Below are 21,377 nucleotides of genomic sequence, written 5' to 3' on the forward strand. Positions count from 1 at the left end.
ACAAAGCAAATCAGCATTTTGCCTAGTATCTTCCTCAGAACCGCTACAGTCTTGGTTTTATTAAAAGGTATATATTTTTCAGTAGGTTCATCATAAAGTGTGATGCTTCTGCATAGGTAACACTAAAATTAGCATTTTGTGAGGATTAATGGAGAACTTTGGCCCATCGGTGGTTATGTCTTCAGTCATGTATTGTTACTTGTTAAATTTGTTTTACATTACCCATTTAGAGGTGCCTTGGAGCTGCTATGCAGTATTTCCATGGGGATTCATATCCTCAGTGAATGGGAAGTGGAATCATCAATAATTAAAATGTACCCTTGCCCTGAATCACATCTAACAGCAAACTCTTTTTTGACTGTAAACTACACCACAAAAGATCATGGCTTGATCTATAACTGCCATCACATTAATGATCCTTATTTATTAAAAATTAAGTTTACTTTTAACATAAGTGTGTAAAATAGTAATGAGACCCTTACAATGCTTTAGTGGAAGGGAGCAGGCATACTATATAACTGAAAGTCTGCTGTGAACTGTTAACATCAATGAAATATACAAGTTTGCTGTGCATTATTTGTAGGTTTATGAGGATAGAAAAATGTGCAAAATATGTTTGTTATGATTGCATGGTAGCATATGCCAGCCTGTTAACACAACATGACAGTGATAATAAATATATCAGATACTATTAGTCAAGTGTTAAGCATTAGCCTATTCGCTGAACATTTTCATTTTAGATATTGTAACCCTGAACATAAATATTTTCATGATGTATGAACTTGACTACATAGGTGTACAATTCTTTTTCACTTTTAAGTTTTGAATTAGTAGTTTATTAGTAGTAGTTAATTTAATTTGAAGTGTCACTCCTCCCAGTGTTGTTAACTTACTTTGAATTATTTACTTATTCCTAAATGTTTAATCAGAAATCCAGCTTATATTTGCCATTTGTTATGAGATCCTGATCAAAGAACTTCTTACAGAAATGAAGCGTTCTTTTTTTTTGTTATTGCTAACTTTGGTTGAGAATTTTAATTCAAACCAGTACTGTAGTGGATAGTGTTAGTAGGCATGACAATTAATGGAGTGCTATCCAGTATTTTATAATCAATTTGTTACTTTGTATTAGCACTAGCAACATTATCAATGGTCCCTCTTATTTCCTGTTGAATATATTTTGCTCATTAGCTTGTTCTGTATACTTTAATGTGCCCCAGTACATTTTTTCATGTACAATCAAACTGACGATTCTTAGTATTAAATCACCTGTGCAATGATCTGATTGCAGCAGGAACTTTGGAGTGAAACTAAGCTATAGCACATCTAGAGGTACCAGCAATGTTTAATTCTGTAGTGTTGCCTTCTACATGTCCCACAATTAACTAGAATAACAAAAAGAACTTCAGAAAAGAACAGAGTAAAATTATTTGTTTTTAGACTTTAGTAAGCTCCTTTACAGTAGTGGTGGAGTACATGGCTTCATGTGGCTGATTTATTTTGCTTGCAAATGGCTTCCTTTACAGGTGTCCAATGGTTCCCTGTCAAGGTGCTTACTGTTAAATAACAAATCCAGCACTTTTATGTTTTTTTGGTATGCCATAATTTAATCTATGAGAGTTTGGAGCAAGGGTGAATTGGATATTATTCTCTGTTTGGGAGGTCTAAGGGAATGCTGTCTTGGGAAATGAATTATATAGGGATGTAGCTCAGGGGATGGCGCTGTTTAAAGAGAATATTATTTTAGGCACCATCATTTTTTAGTAGCAGGTAGAGAGTGAGTAAGGGCCCTATGCAAGTCATTATGAAGCTCTGCTTCAGAGGAACTTTTATTAAAAAAGAAAATAATAAATCTTGTGGCAATTGAACCCTATTTGTTGTCTGAGTTTGTGAGTCTTTTCCCTATCAATAGTGTCAACCAGTGGTGATATTCTGCCAGTACTCACCTTATTTTGATGCCGGTTTTCATCCAACGCTGATGCATTCCATCAACTCACATAGTCCACTAGCGCAACATTTCTCAAATGCGGTTTCATTCAGCACAGTTTGTGCTGCTTGCATTCTGATTCCTCATACCGCTTCTATTTCAGTATAATCACTGCATGTTGATCAGTTTTAATTTTGGCATTGAGTCACAAATCTCCGCCCATTAGACCTTAGTAGTGCAATGTGAAAACACCTGCATGGAGTCATTTTGATTATTGTCAAGTAAGAATTATTCTCTTTAGTGTGGCGGAGAAACAATTTGAAATATTTGAAACAAACATTGCTGCACATGAATTTGAAGGCAAAAGGCCACATCAGTGTTCTCCGTAAATTACATAGTTGATAAATATTATAAATAATTACCATGATGTGTTTTGCTTTGCGTCGATTTACCGCATTGTCAGAATTTGCAAGAATGTTTCTAAAATGGCAAGTGCTGTGTGGGACAGTAGAGATTAACATTAAAAAAACAGGATCAAGAAAGTGCTGTTTCAGATTTTGGTTAGTGAGTCAGAATCTGGATGCAGATGTAGGTGTGTTTCACGCTTTTAAAACACTTGCCCAACTTACAAGGTACATGTCAAGTACAGTGATCAGTGTTTTGCTTTGTTGTGGTCCTAGTACACCCGCCCCTTGTTATATTTTAAAATGTTTACACCCGGCTGTGCATACGAGTACCTGCACTTATTTGTTGAGAATTTCACCCCTGGTGTCAACAATCATGACACCACCACTTAACACACTTTTTCTAAAGTACATGTTATGGACAACCACTTTTATGACTGCCATTAAACAAAGCTAACACACTTTTCTATCCAGTTAACTGTTTGCTCCAATATTGTTCTCATGTTATGCTCGCAATAACATGAGTAGATCATGCTGAAAATATAACATAAGTTGTACTTGCTGGGTACAGTATTTTTTGCAATACAGCTAATACTCGTATGACAGCTTTTTTGTGGGTTTTTCTTTTCTTAGAACAATTCTTTCTGCTTCATAAGTTTAATCCAATGTGATGCTTTTTTAGGAGAGTCCATGCAATTTGAATGACTGCTGTTTATTTCATCTCTATTTGTTCCATTCTATTTCAGAGGCAGGTGCTGTCCAACCCATGCTGTTTGTCACTCTGTCCACTTGTTAGGTAGCTTGAAAAAAGGAATCTTCTTGGATATAGAAATAAGCATATTCATTTAATCATCTGTCTTTCATAATTAATTTCTAATATTGCATGTTTTCTTCACTGCTGATTTACAGATATAATCAAATAAATGTTAGAGATAGTGCCTTGAGATATTAGCTTCATACACAGCTGTATTTTGTGATTCTCTCAGTCAAGTTCTGTCTTGGGTATCATGCAAGACAATCAAATCCTTTCATATCAGGTATTTTACAAAACTGCCATTACCACAGTGTCAAAGCCTCAAATCTCAGAAACCATTCTACCACTCAGAGTGACAATGTGTTTCTCAGTGGGCTCAGTAAATCCAGCTACAGCTGGATGAGGAGTCTATTTTCATGTCCGTTTTTCCTGCAGTACCCCTTATGATATGTACTGTTTCCTGTACTGGTTTAATTTATGGGTTGCAAATCACATTTGTAAATGTGTAATAAGGAACTCAGTAACACAAAATAAAGTAAGTAGTAAGTAATATCTGTGTAATACAAAATCATTTGCATTGCACCAGAAGCATCTTAAGAATGAATGATCGTCTTTAAAAATATCCCTTGTTTATTATTATTATTATTATTATTATTATTATTATTATTATTATTATTATTATTATTATTACTCATTAAAAACACAAGAAGTGCTTTACATTTTCATAAAGGCCACAGTATGAAAAGAATAGAGAACTGCAGATGTTTCTTGTATTCGCTTTGCTTTCTGTCATCAGTAATATATGTCTCCGTTCCACTGTTAAAACATTTTTGGGAGTTATTCTTAAGCATGATTATAGGAACCCGATAAATATTACTTAGCACTCTTAAACTCATTGTGCCTGTGATTGAAGTTCCCATGGTTGAGTAATTGTGACAGAACTAACATGTTGTGATATAAAATATACTTGTTAAACAAGACGTCTGGGGATATGCCCCTCCCTATCGGGGAGAGAAAATTTACACGTGTGTAGAAGTGACTGACATTAGAAGGGGGGGGGGGGGGGGGGGGGGGGGTCAAGTTGATATTATAGGAGGTTGTCAAATTATTGCCTGAACCGATAGCTTAATCAAATAAATGAATGTTGCATGATGTCTTTTTATGTGGCCAAGATGTATCTTGGCTATAGACCAAATGCTTTAATGCACAATTTTCTGTGTCTTAGCAGCAGAATATTTAACAGAAGGGGTCATTTCTTTATGCATTGGTCTTGACATTGATGTGTTAGGTGCTAAGTCAACGCAACAGCCAGGATGTTGTAAAATAAAGTACTGTGGCCGATCTGTTTCTGCCATTTCAAACTTTAAGTGTTGGCAGCCATTTGTGAAAAATCTATTCACTCCGAACATAAAGTGGCTGTGCCTGTGATGTATTGCACAGCTCAACACTCGGTACATCTAGTAAGAGCTTTGTAATGGTTACTGCTATTCTTTTAAACTAAATGGTACCAATTTAACTGTCAAAAAGGTGTTTAAGGTAACATTTCTCTTATATTGCCTGACAGTTGATGAATTGAAAGACTCCTTTCAACCATCTTTTAGTAGAAAAAAATGAAATAAATAAAAAAAGCAATTAATTTTCTTAGTTTAACTTTCTGCTTCTGTCCTTTCTGAAACATTTGGTATGAAAAAAGATGAGGGTCAAAAAACCTGAGGAACCATTTGCTATGAGTTAAGTATCTAATGACAACATTTTCATTAAAGTACCATATTAGTCAAACAATCTAAGGAATAGTTATTAAGACACATGTTTTATAAGAGAGAGAAAGAGAAAGAGAGAGAGAGAGAGAGAGAGAGAGAGAGAGAGAGAGGGTTGATGGGATTATAATATAATATCATATAAAATAAAGGCACATATCTATATAGTATACAGTATTTATATATAGTGCTGTATTACATACAGTGCACATGCATACATTTTTGACCTGTACCTAAAGTACGGTATTTGTATCAAAGGCATGCAACAGCCAATGAATACACTAACGCTTTCCTTTCATACTGTACAGATATATAAACTGATTACCATGCTGTACAGGTTAAACCTGTTAATTGCAAAAAACAAGCTCCTCCCTTACATCAACAGTGAACAACAGTGTTCTTTAGGGCACTTGTGACTGAAAAACAATCACTGTATAATTTCAAAACAGCTTAGTGTCCTACCTTCTGAAAAGGGCAGGAATGCTAATGATTTTTTTTTTTTTTTCACATAATTAGACTGCATGGTCTCAATACATTTTTCCTCAGCGTCTTGAATGATTTCCTGCATTATAGCTGTCTGAGGGATTTTATTGAAATAATTCATTAGAGTTCAGCTTCTGTAGTTAGTACTTTTAAGTATCCCCATCCAATGTTTTATTGCTTTGGAGTCACTGGCTTCACACCATTTCTCTAGGATTGACCACCTGTTAGCCATTATAACACAATTATGCCAATTGACTGACAGGAGGCATTCTAGTCTCCTGTGATTGGCTGTTGGATCTACTGATGAAGTTTCTCATTTTTGAGTGAAGGTTAAAATTCTAAGATTCAACAGGCAGGTGTTTAATGTTGGCTTAAGGTTTGTGTGGTTAAGGTTTAATTCCCAGATGTGTTATGTTATTTTTTTTTACTGGTTTTTATTTTTGTGAATGTGAAAGTATTCTGGGATATTGAAGTTAGTTTTGTACAAACTTAACCACCCACTGCTTTCCCACAATTTCTACATGGAGTGCAAGTGGTTATATGTGCATCTCCAAAATTTACCACATCTGTTGATGTGGTGGACTTAAGTCTGCACTTTTGTTTTTCGTTGGCAGATGGCAGCAGTCCCTAAGAAATGTGTTGACAGACCAGCCCACCCATAGATAGCACAGCTGGAGTAAAAAATGGACACCAGCTAGCTACAGAGAATGAAATAAGGTGTGGCAGGCTGGCGAGTGGATAGAGGCCCAGAGACAGACTGCAGTTCAAAAAAATATACTTTTATTATAAATAGATACAAAAATAAAAAGGCACAAGGGCCAAAACAAAGGGATTGAAACACAAAAACAAAGACAAAAAGCAAAATGTACAAAATAAAGGTTTCCAGGCTGGGCAATGCCTTCACTGGATTTAGAAAATTGAAAAAGCACAACCAACAAAACACCAACCTGCTTCCTCAGCTCCCTCCTCCCAAATGAGAAGCAGAGGCCTCCTTTTATGTCAGGTGGCTGGGCGCTGATTGATCGTTAATTAACCTAATCAACCCCAGCCACCTGAACATAATAAACCCAGGAAGGTAGGGGAAATTAACCCCATCTCTGCCAATTTAAAAAGGGCAGAGCTTTGCTGTGCCACATAAGGGTATTTATTTCTTTGTTGATGTTACAAGGGGTTGTAAAGAACCATTGCATTCTGCTGCTGAAGTACACTTTACAAATGATAATGCATATAATCTGAAACTGTGGAAGATAGAAAATAAGTTTACCACATCTATCACACTGTATGACGTCATTGAAAATTTGCAATGCAAGTATTCTGATGTATATGTACTAGATAAAGATGTTAGTATTGATGAGAGTTTGAAGGACATCTTCTTTGAAATCTATAACAAAAAAAATATTCTAAAACGTGATATGACTTTTATTTGCACTGTTATAATGCTGGCTCTTTGAGCTAATTTATCTATCTATATAGTGATGAATTTGCTGCCATCTACCTGGTTAATGACGTTGTGTGATGTAGAATATTTGAATAAATCCAAGCAAAAGCCGTACTTACAATGAAACACGCCAAGGCGTGGCTTTATTTGAAAACAAAATAACTGCACTGATGGTGCAAACAAATCAAAAGAAAGGCCTAAACCCATTTTGGGTCTAACTCAACACTAAAGGTGTCCCTCTGTAAACAGGGACAGGCTACTCCTGGTTACACCTACCTTTGTTTCTTCAGATTTAGCTGCATCTACAGCAAGTCCTCCTCACATTTCCCTTCCCCCCACCACCTTTAACTGCTAAACAATTAAACAAGTATGCTAAATTGATGATCACTCCTGACATCAGTATGCTCCCCAGGGTCTTAAAGCCTTCATATATCTTTTCTGACATAATACATTTTTTTGAACATAACATTAAATCTGTGATTTAAGCTATCACATCAATCTGTGAGAACCAATTTACATTAATTTATTAACTATAACTTTACTTTTAAACACATTACATTATTTCACACTTTGTTTACTACCCAGTTAGTTTATGTTTATATTAGTTTTCTTTGAAACCATCACCACAACCTTTACCCAGATGGAGTGTGCATTCTTTACAGCCATGGCCTCACAGCTGACCAATTTTGCTCTGGAATGTACACTCCATCACTATATATATATATATATATATATATATATATATATATATATATATATATATATATATATATATATATATATAGAGAGAGAGAGAGAGAGAGAGAGAGAGAGAGAGAGAGAGAGAGAGAGAGGAGAGAGAGAGTTATAATGCTTCAGTTGTAAACACATTGTTGTTTTGTTATTTATGTTCTATTGAAATAATATATTTCCACTTCTAATAATAACAATAAAGTGTGTTTTTTTTTTTTTTATTAATACAAAAAATGTTTTGAAAACTGTTTATTTGAAGAATAAGAATGAACAAATCTGCAACACAATTTGACATGGAAATTGACAAAATAAATGGGCAGCTCGGTGGTTAAAGCTCTATCATGTATTGCGATGATTTCAGTCCAATCTCCAAATTATCTTTGCATGCTTTATAATATACAAATGTACATACACACTGACTGTGGCTTCAATCGAAATTCATTATTAATATTGTGTAACAAAGCACATGGGTTTGAAGACAAGGCTGGAATTAACTCTTTGTATCTCATAGTGTGGATCCCAACTGTAGAATAGTTATTGAAAAAGATGATTGATATCTGATCATTTTGACAGTGTGTACTATTGTAGATGTTCACTATAAAACAACCTACGTATATAACATTGCAACACAACATTTGACTCTTATATGGATCAGGTTGACACCATTGTTAAGAGTCTACAGTTTCTGTCAATTAGTTTAGAATTGTTCAAAAAAATACCTTTTTTGTGATGTGAGTGCTCATGCTGAGAGCTCCCATGGTGATTTTGCCTACTCTCTACAGGTATTTCAAACAAATGTTCTTTAATTATTGGTAAGTTAGCTGTCGTCTCTTTGAGATAAAGCCAGGTGAAGAGCAGACTGACAATATTTATTGGCTGCTTCTTGTCTCTTTGAAACTAAATCCATCTTTGTTAAGTGCAGTAAAATGTGATAGATAGCAGTCAGCAGAGTAATGATGTGATCACTCCACAGACCCCTCAGTTAATCATAAGCTGTTGCTTTCTGTTCTGTAGATGTTTAACCGGTTATGCACCCCATTACTGATTTAATTCAGAATGTCAGTTTCAGGTGAATTATATAACTAATTATGTATTTATAGTCCTCTTCAATGAGAGTGGACTATCCATTCGAAAACCATAATCTATTTCTTAAAGTGCTGAATACATTTGAGCAGTGCTATATTGGAAATACCAAAATAACTTTAATATGAATATATCATGCAAAAAGGGAAATATGCTTACTTTGACCTTCACTTCACAACCTTGTAACTGATGGCAATATGAAACAATATATACTGGAGCCTGGTGATTACACCTACAGTACCAATACACCAAGCAGTGGGAGGGAAAACCATGTATTTGATCCTATCCACAGCCCAATTATAGTGTATACAGCACATACTGATGGTGAAGGGTATGATACAACTACTCTGTTTACTGCTACTGAATGTACATAAGATTCAGGGCCTTACAAATTTGTCATCAATACAAAATATGTTAGAAGTTTCAGTTTCTGCTTGTGATAAGCTGATCTTGCAAAGGCAATCACATACACGCATATATTTTAACTATCAAGGCTCACCTCTCTTTTTAGGTAACCTTGATAAGCATTAATCTTATGTAATACTGGCGTGAAGTTTCTGTGTATAGTTAGTATCTTCAAGGTAAAGCATTAAAGACTGGGTTCCTCCATGGAGCAATTTGAAGGCTGTAGTATAATTATAACAGCTTGAAAGCTATTTTTGAAGACGTAGAGAAGTGTTATAACTGAACTGCTTAGAAGCCATTTTGAAGATAACTTTTCATTGGCTAAAGCTCTTGTTATGTGATTTGGGAGCAAAAGAGGTGTTAAGCACTGTCTCCTTTGTGTCTGTGAATTTCAGAATGATTTTCTTAAAGTTTGTGCTCATAACATTTTAAGGAAATAAAACTTGCCAATGATTCCCAGTTTATAGCAGGTCATATTTATATGTTATTTACCTATAATATTTACCTTTCTTTTGGTATAAAACATGTCACGGTCCAATGCAGGCAGATCAGAACTTTCATTTAGTTATTAAAAATGTTATTTGTTACTTATTTGTTTGATTCAGAATTTTTATTTAGTGTTTTCTTAATTTCCGTGGACCTTCCGTATTACTTATTTTGTTTGAATTAAAAAAAAAAAAAAAAAAAAAATCCTAAATGTCTTTTCCCTTTAATATGGTACAATTAGCACTTCTAGGACCTTTGAGGGGCCAGTGAGTCTGGATCGTTGTCAGATTTGTCAATAAATCTTCCTTTGAAGGCTTGCAGCTTTCATTGGTATTGTTTAGTTCCTGAATAAATTACCTTGATCAAGGAACCATTAGAAAACTAGTCAGTGTCTCTGAATTTATAGTATTAAAATAATTACTTAGATTATGTGTCTGTCTTTAGGCAATATGACCTACAATTTACATATGTACTGCAGGTTGTGTATTGATTCTATATTGTATATCATTTACCTGTCATCATTGATAGTCATATTAGATGATGGATAAGTCAGGAACAAAACCATTTTGGGTATGGGGTCACAATTGTGTCTTTTGAAAAGGGAATATAAATCAAATATTTACTGAGTTATTAAAATAATTGTCTTAGTTCCTGGTAATGACCTTCAACTGTATATGAGGAGAAAAGTCTGCTTATAACCAGGGACCAATTTCTACAGTTAAATTGATTTATACCTAGCTCATCTGTTATACTTAGATTCTTAATAGAACGAGTCTCACTGTAATCTTTTTGTGTGCCATGCCAGCATGATCTTATTAAATCTGACAGGTATTTGAATAACTTGTTAAAACTCCATATTGTTTTGTGTAAATGTCATTGTAATTCTTCTTTTTACTTGCTTGAATTGATATTTACACATGGTCAGACAGAAGATTATTTATGTTTGCTAGAGTTGATGTTCAACACGATATACGATAGATATCTCAATATATTTAACATTCTGATCTAGGTTTTAGTTTTTTTCTTCTTCTTCGCAACTGCACATTAAAATATAAACTAGAAGTACTTTTAAAGCTGTTTTTAATACTACAGGTCCCAAACTCTTCTAATACTGCATGTTTAAATCATTTGCAAAACATAACATGCTTTCCTTTCTAAGGTTTTTCATGTATTAAGGCCATGACTGAGGGCAAAAAAATAACATACATACACATATGTTATCATAGTAAGTTACTTGTTAGTGTAACAACATAACAAGCACAACAACACAACAAGGCTCTGTTGGCTGCTTTACTACAACAGAATAGTAACAGTAGTTAAACATACTCAAACTAACACAAAAACAGGTACATTCGCATTGTTAATACAATAAGGTAAATGACTTACAGATGGCAAGGTGAAGCCTGTGTCCAAAACACTGGAGTATATACAGCGGGCACATCAAATATAATTTAAATGAACCTTTCTTTAAAGTTTAACGTGATGCCTGATTGATAAAATGGTTAACTTGACATTCAATAAAATAATGAATTCTGTAATAAAAAAAAAAAAAAAGTAAATAATGTGCTGTAATACAGATATTAATCTGCACAACCTATTGACTGCCCTATGAAGTTAAAATGGATCAGACCAAAGCTTAATACTTTCAGTTTGCGTCATGCACAAGATAACAGTTGACCAAAAAAATAAATAAATAAATAAATAAAATGGAACAGTATCATTTATTGGCGACGATATTTGTATCGTCATTAAAAAATTCTGGTAACAACAACAATACTGGTATATCGGCCAACCCTAGCTTGTGTACTTTTCTTTTGCCAGATGTGGGCTCTGTTGAAGGACTGGCCTATCACAGGGCTTGGGATACCCTCTACTGGACCAGCTCCACCACTTCAACTATAACAAGACATACCATTGACCTGACCAGACCAAGGGCATTCAGTAGAGAGGCAGTCATCGCTATGTCAGAGGAAGACCACCCCCATGTTCTTTCTTTGGATGAGTGTCAAAAGTAAGTCACAAAATAAAAACATCAAATACAATCGAAATGTGATGATGAAGATTTACGAATTTCTGACAGACTAAACAATCCAGTTGAAAGACAGTTGGTGAGCAATATAAGCAATACACAGCAATATAAAATAACAACATATTCAGTGTCTGGTATCAGGTTGGCCGTTTTTTCACCCGAAGAAACAGAAGTATGTTTTATTTTATTTTTTTGTTTGCAGTTTACCCATGTGTAGTCTTCTGTGACGGAGCTGAGATATATGTCTAAGCTCCTTGGAAGCCAGTGAGGTTGATGTAGTCTGTTCAGTTAGTTATAAACACTAATCAATCTGTTAGTGTAACATAATATTAAATGGGTGAAAAAAAACATGAATTCAATAAATAAATGCATTAACCAGTGCACCTACATATGGATGGTCCTCATAATCTTGGCCTATTATAGATTGCAGTTTAAAATTAACAGTTTACCAAACCCAGTTGCAATCTTAAGGAGGTTCGAAGGCGATGATAATTTGGAGACAATTTGTGAATAGTCAAGGCAAGATCATTGTACAAGGGTCCGCATTTTGAATGAGGTCAATAATAAAAATGAATAAATAAATAAGTACATTGAACATAATATACTGCCTACTGCAATAATCCTGATGCTCTGATTGAAGTGAATGGCGATTGTGGGAATAGAAAACAAGCAGGTCGGCAGGATGGATCATGATCTAAATATATGAATACATTATGATGCTCCTTGTGAGAATGCACCCAGCTGATTTATGATTTGTGGATAAAATAATGATCCAAAAAGTTGGGATTACGTTAAATGTATTTCTCTTTTACACTACCTGAGCACAAACAGCATTTAAAAAAGAGTTCACATTTAGAGACCTCCTTTATATTATACTGGGCTAGACCAATATAAAATACAGATTTTTCTTCAGTTGGTTTGTTGGAACAGTTTTCTGTCACAGAGATTTGTGCTGTAGAAGTAATCCAGTTGGCAGTAATCATCAGTTAAACATCAGTATGGGCATAATGGATATTTCCTTATTTGTTTAGTCTCCTCCCAATATTACACAAAATGGACAATTTTAAAGAAAATAGTGGATGGAAGTCATTTTTAAACCATGATACATTTCCTCTTGCTGCCTGATTGAAAAAAAAAAAAAAAAAGAATGGTGAACTATGTTCCTCAAGTGGCAGGCTAATGAGTTCTACAATATCTGCTCTACAACATGTTTTTGTATGTCACCATGGCATACATAATTGCATTTAATTATACATTTATACAGTTTGAATATATTCGGATTTAACAAGAAATTGAATTTAATTATCTTTTTTCCAAAACAAATCTTGCCTTTGAGTAACTTGTCAAGAATAATTTTCATGTTGTGTGATGAGTGTGCTTTCCTTTTCTGATATATGAATCACCCTTAATTATGATCTACATGTTTTTCTTGCTTTTCAACAGTCTTGTGGCTAATTATGCCTTAATTTTCCTTCATGGCAATACTGGGATCAATATGTGCTTTATAGGCAAGCTTTTTAAACTGGTAAGAAAAACAAAAGCCTCCACCAAGTATTGGGACATACTATTCCCTAACATTGATTCTGTCTTTGTTATTTAAGGATTTATCTTTCTAATGTACATTATTAATTAAACATGTATTATAACTACATGGATAGGATAGGCCTATATTTATCATTTGTGCATGCACAAGTATTCCCTTCTAAAAGGTGCATAGGCACAGTCGAACAGAAATCATGTGACTTATCAACAGAGATTAGCGTGAGAGTGTTTGTAGAGTCATGCACAGTCTGGACCGTGCGAACGATCATTTCCTTGTGTTAGAATGACAGTACAGAATGTAAGATCAAGCTTCTATTAAATCAAGCTAATGTTTTCATAAATGTTTCTTTACTTTTGCTTTTGCTTATCTATAAACTTCCCCAAAAGGGTTTAAAAGGCAATGTAAATAGAGTCAATTCCTATTTATTTAGGATACAGAATCATATAAAGCAATCTGCAATAAAATGGATTTTTACATTTTCAGATTGCACTGCAAGCACCTTAGGAAAGGGGATGGGCTCCTCCATAAATATTGTGTTATTATTATTATTATTCATTAAAAGTTCTACATTATATGTAAACCGACCTGGCATCCATCATCGCTGAAAAGGCCAACATCAGGTGCGACATCCTCGGCTTGTGCGAGACGAGGCGTCGAGAGCCGCTGCACGTGCGCTGGGAAGACGGGTCGACAGTCGCTCTAGGCGCCGGCGAGGGGAAGACCGACGACGACATCACCAACGACTACGACCAATTCGCGAACAAGCTCCGGTCAGCACGCGATGCAGCTGCAAAGCCGAGCACCAACAACCGAGCCAACCGAATATCGGACAACACCAAAGCCCTTCTTCAGAAAAGGCTGCAAATGCGGGCAGACGGCGCAGACCACGTCGAGTATGGCCTACTCTGCAAGCTGATCCGGGCACGGCTCAAAACCGACCTGGAGCAGTACAAGAACAAGCGCCTGCTAGCAGCCGCCGAAGAGCGAAAGAGCCTGAAGAAGTGCAGACGGCTGATGCAGCAGAAACGCGGCCAGATTCCGGCATTGAAGACAGCCGACGGGCGGACGATCAGATCCCGATTGGGCATCAAGGCCGAATGCAGCCGCTTCTACTGCGACCTCTACTGCGAAGTCCCAGTCGACCCGCTCGACCTGCAACACGACACACTGCCAGCCATTCCACCGGTGCTTATCAGCGAGGTCCAATACGCGATCGAAAAGGCCGAGAAGGACGGAGTGCCCAGGCTGGACGGCATCGAGATCGAGCTGTTCAAGGAGGGCGGACAGACTCTATGGGCAGCCTTGGCCAGCCGTTTCAGTCGCTACTTTGCGCAAAAAAAGATCCCGGACCAGTGGAAGACGGCCAGGACAGTGCTGCTGTATAAGAAGGGCAACCGCGAGCAGCTCAGCAACTACTGGCCCATCTGGCTCCTGTGCACCACTTACAAGATTTTCACCAAGGTGCTGCTCAACCGACTGGCCAAGCAGTTAGACGAACAACAGCCACCCGAACAAGCCGGCTTCAGGGCCGGCTACAGCACCATGGACCACATCCATGTGCTGAACCAACTGTTGGAAAAGAGCCGCGAGTACAAGACCCCCTTGGTGTTCACCTTCGTCGACTATGAAAAGGCCTTTGACACAGCCGAGATGAACGCTGTGCTACTCGCCCTCCAACAACAGGGCATCGGTAACGAGTATATAGCCCTCTTACAGGAATTGAACAGTGGCTGCACCACCGACATCAACCTATTCGACCGACCACTGCGCATCACAGTCGGCCGTGGGGTCAAGCAGGGTGACCCGATATCGCCCAAGCTTTTCACCGCCTGCCTGGAGCACGTATTCCGCCAGCTCCTGGGACAACACCGGCATCAAGATCAACGGCCGATGGCTCAACCACCTGCGCTTTGCCGACGATATCGTGCTGATCGGCAGCTCGTGGCCGACGTGCAGCAGCGACTGACTGAACTCAACCAGGCCGGTGCCACAGTCGGCCTCAAGATCAACATGGCCAAGACCAAGTGGATGCGAAACGCACAGGTCGCAGACAACACCATTCACATCGGCCAGAACCAAATCGAACAGGTCGACAGCTACATCTATCTGGGCCAAGAACTGACGATGGAGCACAAGAACAGCCGCGAGCTAGCGTGCAGACGGAAGGCCGCCTGGATCAGCTACGCCTCCATCGCCGAGGTGGTCAACAACATGGGCAACAACATGACCCGGCGCGCCGAATTGTTCAACAGCACCGTGCTGCCGGCGATGCTTTACGGCGCAGAGACATGGTCGCTGACTGCGGCCGACCGGCTGAAACTGGCCGTCACCGAACGGGCGATCGAGCGCCGGATGGTTGGCGTCAAGCGGACGGACCGGATCAGCAACGAGCAGATGTGGCAGATGACCAAGGTCAAGGACGCGGTCGAGTTGGCCGACAAGTTGAAGAAGCGCTGGGCCGGCCACCTGGCAAGGAGGACCAACGGCCGATGGACACTGGCTGTGACATCAAAAGACCGCTCGGTCGTCCAGCCACTCGGTGGAGAGACCAGCTCCGACAAGAAATGGGACAGAATTGGATGTGCCTGGCACGAGACCGAAAGGCTTGGGTACTCCGCTGTGGTCTGCGTCGACCAGACTAATAGCTGGCGACGATTAACAGACCGATTGACGATTTGACATTATATGTTGGCTGAAACCCGCACTAATAGAAGTTGCAATTACAAGTGGTTTTATGTGCATAGTGCCATAATATTATGCAACAATTTGATTTCCTTTATTGGAAATGCAGTTGTCACTATATCACAATGGCATACTGTATATGCTCATTTGCAATCAAAGTGAGATTCAGTGAGAAAGACAATGAGCAGTGCCCACTGTGAAAGATCAGATACAGGAAATCATTAGGGTGTAAAATTTGAAATTTACTTCAGAGTCAAACCTGTAAATGTATTTTTTCTGCTTGTTTTTCTGTTATAGATCTGCCTCGCAAAAATGAATTTTTTTTTTTTTTTTAAATTAAACTGGTTAACCAATTTGTTATGTTTCTGGCCTCCTTTTTCAGCTTGTACAAGTGTAGACATATATACATAAAATATAAATTGATAAACGTCACATTATGGTTTCTACAGATAAGGCACACATTCCACACACTAATGATGTATTTATTTTCTATGCCTGCAGTTTAATGTTTTGGACTAATTGGAATGAGCAGCACCCAAGCATCATGAGGGCCACACTGGCAGGAAACAACATCCAGGTCATTGTGAGCACCGACATCCTCACACCGAACGGGCTGACCATAGACCACAAAGCAGAGAAGCTGTACTTCTCAGATGGAAGCTTGGGGAAAATTGAAAGGTGTGAATATGATGGCTCACACAGATACGTAAGTACAGCTGGTTTGATTTAAATACTCTTATTGTATTTTATAGATGGTAAAAATGTGTATGTTGTAATTTAGTTTTTATATAAATTACACATTTTTTATGTTTGTCACAATGGTAAGCGATACGTGATATTTATTTATTAATTTGTTCTGCGTTCTGTTGGTGTGAACACACATTTAAATAACCATTTTTTTTTTACTATTAGGCAACATTTTTAGCCGAATCGATTGCTGCTCCACTTATTCTATATTAAAATTCCCATGTAGTCCACGTCTATAAATATAATGCAAATACATGTACATTGTTATGGATTGAACGACTGTTCTATAAAGTACAGTATCTAGTAGGGTATGTAATACTAAGATACATGATACATTCCATTTAACTGTTTAACTGACCCACATGTCAGTATGCCTGTCACACTCTGCATGGGGAACACAATAACTGCATTTTTGTACACTCTTTGTCTCCTGCAGCAGTTTAAGATTGCATACCATTAAACATATACGTTTAAAAGATTATGAGGACCCTCTGTATGTGCCAGCACTGTTTTTTTTTTAATATCCTCTATAGCTTGCATGTATTGTGAGATCAGGTCAAGTAAGAAAATGTCTTTATGAACTGAAATTTAAAGTTAAATGTCAGGGTATGCAGCACCAATCAAACTTGGTGAGAGTACTTGCCCTTTTCTGTAACACTACACACACACACACACATATATATATATATATATATATATATATATATATATATATATATATATATATATATATATATATATATATATATATATATATATATATATATATATATATATATATATACATACTGTGTATACCCATAGACTTCTGGAACTTTGAAACCACACAAAAAAGTACACCTGTATTTAACCTTTTCTCTATTCTTAAAAAAAAAAAAAAAAAAAAAAAAAACCCAAAGATCCCAAGAAAATTCAAAGATCTGCCTGCCAATGACCTTATAAGGACATACCACCTTGTTTTCAAAGCATAGCTTTTACAGTACAACGTCGCATATCCGACTTCCTGTGGACTGGAGTATAGGCGGATATGTGAAAAAGTCTGATTTGCGAACCTCTATATAAAAAGCATTTACACATCCATAAATAGGTTGGTGAGAAAAAAACAACACACAAACTGCTTTAAACATGGGGATTTGTTTTTGCTTTAAAAGTAAGCAAACGTAAACAGGATTAATTAGGCTACAAATGCACAGTGTTGCTATGCGGTTTGCCATCTCCACGCAAAGTTTTTTTTGTTTTCTTTTTAAATACAAAACAAAACAGTAAATGCACAGTAACCTGCAATTGATGGCTTCTTTCTTAACTCTAAAAGTCCCTGCCTCCCTGGTTTTGCTTTCTTAATATATCTGTCGTGGTACTTTACGTTCTTTCTTGACATTGCGAACAGTTGATAAGCAGCTTGGTTTGAATATTGCTTCGGCTGTTTTAAACAAACGACCGGTAAGCATTGTGTTTATGAAGCTTGCTTTGTTTAATTCAAATGCATTTAAAATCTACAAAAATACGCTGCCAATATCTGCAACCGTGCGCTCCATCATATAAACACATTGCACAAAAAAGGCTTTCTTGACTGGTGTATTGAAACGTCACTGCTGCTCACTGCTGACTGACACATGCACACAGCCCGCCTCTCTTAAAGGGGAATGCACCAAAAGGCTGATTGCTATAACGCTTTCTTTCTGTTTTCATCGTGGAAGCTACATTTCCTGCCAATGCCATTACTCTTGTAGCCTACGTTTAATATTTATTTATTTATTCATTTAGCGAGGCGATTAATTGATCAGGGTGGTTATGTGACAGTCGGATATGCAACGTTCTACTGTACTTTAGTTTGTGCTAGCAAATTTAGAAAAGCATCCCCACGAGGTAAATAACCTGTCATGGATGACTATCATAATCCAGAATGCAGCTTTGACACCTGCTCAAAATTTCTTTGGCTGCTGTAGATACTGTTTCAGGCTAAAAACACTTTGTTGTTTATTTCAAAGGTTCATACTATATGGGTTGGCTGTATTAAAACTTAGAGTAGCATCATAGCATCCTTTTATGTGCCTGATCATATGATATATATATCTTATATATACTATAAATATAGATATATATATATATATATATATATATATTCTATATATATAATATAATATAGACTAATATTATATATATATATATATATATTATATTCATATATATAGAGTTCCCTAGGATCCAGATGGATCTGTCAAAGCGTGGGTGGGCTAATCCCTCTATTTGATCTCTGCAACTCTGCTCCACTGACCTCTATTAATGATCGTGTGGAGACAGTGATCAATGACAAGATGGTATATATAGGGACAACTGTTACAAAAATGTACTAGTTCCCAATTTCAAGGTGTTTTTTTCTTCTAACCCCTCCTCGCCTTATGATTTTAATAGGTCTACAGGAGTTGCAGCTGACCATAGGCCATGATCATTTACTAATATGTTCAGAATACCCTGTTCACTTTCCTTGCTAAACTTAAACATATCTTTAAAAAGGTATGTACTAAAAGTCATTGGCACTCCCTCTAACCTCAGTAAATACCCCCTCCCCCAGGAAAAATTATAATTAAAAAAATATATCCCATACAAACATAGCAATGAGCAAACTTGAATTCTAAAAATGTGCAGAATTACATGCAGTAAGGTTATGAATTTAAATGAAAACGCTGTGTCCTTCAATAGTCTTTGTAGGTTACATTCTCCAGTTACTTTTCTGCCTTTTTCAACATTATGTTAAGGTATTTTGGTAACTTGAGTCTTGGGGCCTTTTTCTGAATCAAGAAAAAAATATAAAAGGACATTTTCAATGAGGGATAATATCATTTTTACACTATATATTAGCAAGAGACTACTGAAGCTGTATTTTGACCCTTCCTAAAAATAAATCAGACATGTTACTGAAGTAGTCTTGTTGAGTTGGATCCAATTCAATTGATGTTCTGCTTAAATCACAGGTCATTGTGAAGTCAGGACCAGGAACCTTTTTTGGTCTGGCAATTTATGGCGACTTCATCTTTTGGTCAGATTGGGTAAAGCGGGCAATTCTACGTTCAAATAAGTACACAGGAGGTGAGATGAAGATACTACGAGCCGATATACCTCATCAACCAATGGGAATTGTGGCTGTGGCCAATGATACCAATAGCTGTGAGTATGATTAAGTTTTTCTCATTAATAACAAAGATTTTGTTTCAGTTACATTTTATATTCATGTGTCAAACGGTACATGTGTAATGTGACGTATTGCAGTGGTCCTCCAAGAGCTAGCCCCTATAAAATGACATGTCTAATTTTAGGGGCATTTAGGTGCATTGGATGTTTATTGCGTTGCTTTGAGTAGTCATTCATGGGTGTAACACAAGTAAATTTTGCCCATGGATTGATGCAGTATAAGTTATGTGCGTCTTGATTCCCTGATTTGTGATATAGTATAAAATGTAAATTGGCTCATACTCTTTGACAGTTACTTGGGGAAAATTATAAGAATACAGTGCTTAATTAATTGTTCATCTCCATGAAATTGAATTTGAAGATTAATTTGATGTCTATTATAAAACCTGGGAATGATTTACAGTACTTTTGGTTTATATATATATATATATATATATATAATATATATATATATATATATATATATACACACACACACACAAACACACACACACACACACACACACAGAGTACTGTGCAAAAGTTTTAGGCAGGTGTGAAAAAATGCTGTAAAGTAAGAATGCTTTAAAAAATAGACATGTTAATAGATTATATTTATCAATTAACAAAATGTAAAGTGATAGAACAGAAGAACATTCTAAATCAAATCCATATTTGGTGTTACCACCCTTTGCCTTCAAAACAGCATAAATTCTTCTAGGTACACTTGCACAAAGTCAGGGATTTTGTAGGCATATAGTCTGGTGTATGATTAAACAACTATACCAAACAGGTAATAATGATCATCAATTCAATATGTAGGTTGAAACACAATCATTAATTGAAACAGAAACAGCTGTGTAGGAGGAATAAAACTGGGTGAGGAACAGCCAAACTTAGCTAACAAGGTGAGGTTGCTGAAGACAGTTTACTGTCAAAAGTCATACACCATGGCAAGACTGAGCACAGCAACAAGACACAAGGTAGTTATACTGCGTCAGCAAGGTTTCTCCGAGGCAGAAATTTCAAGGCAGACAGGGGTTTCCAGATGTGCTGTCCAAGCTCTTTTGAAGAAGCACAAAGAAACAGGCAACGTTGAGGACCATAGATGCAGTGGTCGGCCAAGGAAACTTACTGCAGCAGATGAAAGACACATCATGCTTACTTCCCTTCGCAATCGGAAGATGTCCAGCAGTGCCATCAGCTCAGAATTGGAAGAAAACAGTGGGACCATGGTACACCCATCTACTATCCAGAGAAGTCTGGTCAGAAGTGGCCTTCATGGAAGACTTGCGGTCAAAAAGCCATACCTCCGACGTGGAAACAATGCCAAGCGACTCAACTATGCACGAAAACACAGGAACTGGGGTGCAGAAAAATGGCAGCAGGTGCTCTGGACTGATGAGAAGGCAGTTTGTTCGCCGAAGGGCTGGAGAGCGGTACACGAATGAGTGTCTGCAGGCAATAATGAAGAATGGTGGAGGTTCCTTGCAAGTTTGGGGCTGCATTTCTGCAAATGGAGTTGGGGGTTTGGTCAGAATTAATGGTCTCCTCAATGCTGTGAAGTACAGGCAGATACTTATCCATCAAGCAATACCATCAGGGAGGCATCTGATTGGCCCCAAATTTATTCTGCAGCATGACAACGACCCCAAACATACAGCGAAAGCCATTAAGAACAATCTTCAGCGTAAAGAAGAACAAGGAGTCCTGGAAGTGATGGTATGGCCCCCACAGAG

The 21,377-nt window shown here is 37.1% G+C and overlaps 1 protein-coding gene across 1 annotated transcript in view; it reads left to right on the top strand.

The window, feature by feature from the left end:
• The window catches only part of lrp1bb (low density lipoprotein receptor-related protein 1Bb), a 348,887-nt gene that overhangs the window by 247,157 nt on the left and 80,353 nt on the right, over window positions 1–21,377 (top strand). The window contains exons 41-43 of the mRNA XM_041264893.1: window positions 11,291–11,480; window positions 16,225–16,429; window positions 19,443–19,635. Of these exons, the coding sequence (XP_041120827.1) occupies window positions 11,291–11,480; window positions 16,225–16,429; window positions 19,443–19,635 (588 nt within the window). The remainder of the gene's footprint in view (window positions 1–11,290; window positions 11,481–16,224; window positions 16,430–19,442; window positions 19,636–21,377) is intronic.

The sequence above is a fragment of the Polyodon spathula genome, chromosome 11 (assembly GCF_017654505.1).
Source record: "Polyodon spathula isolate WHYD16114869_AA chromosome 11, ASM1765450v1, whole genome shotgun sequence".
NCBI lineage: Eukaryota > Metazoa > Chordata > Actinopteri > Acipenseriformes > Polyodontidae > Polyodon > Polyodon spathula.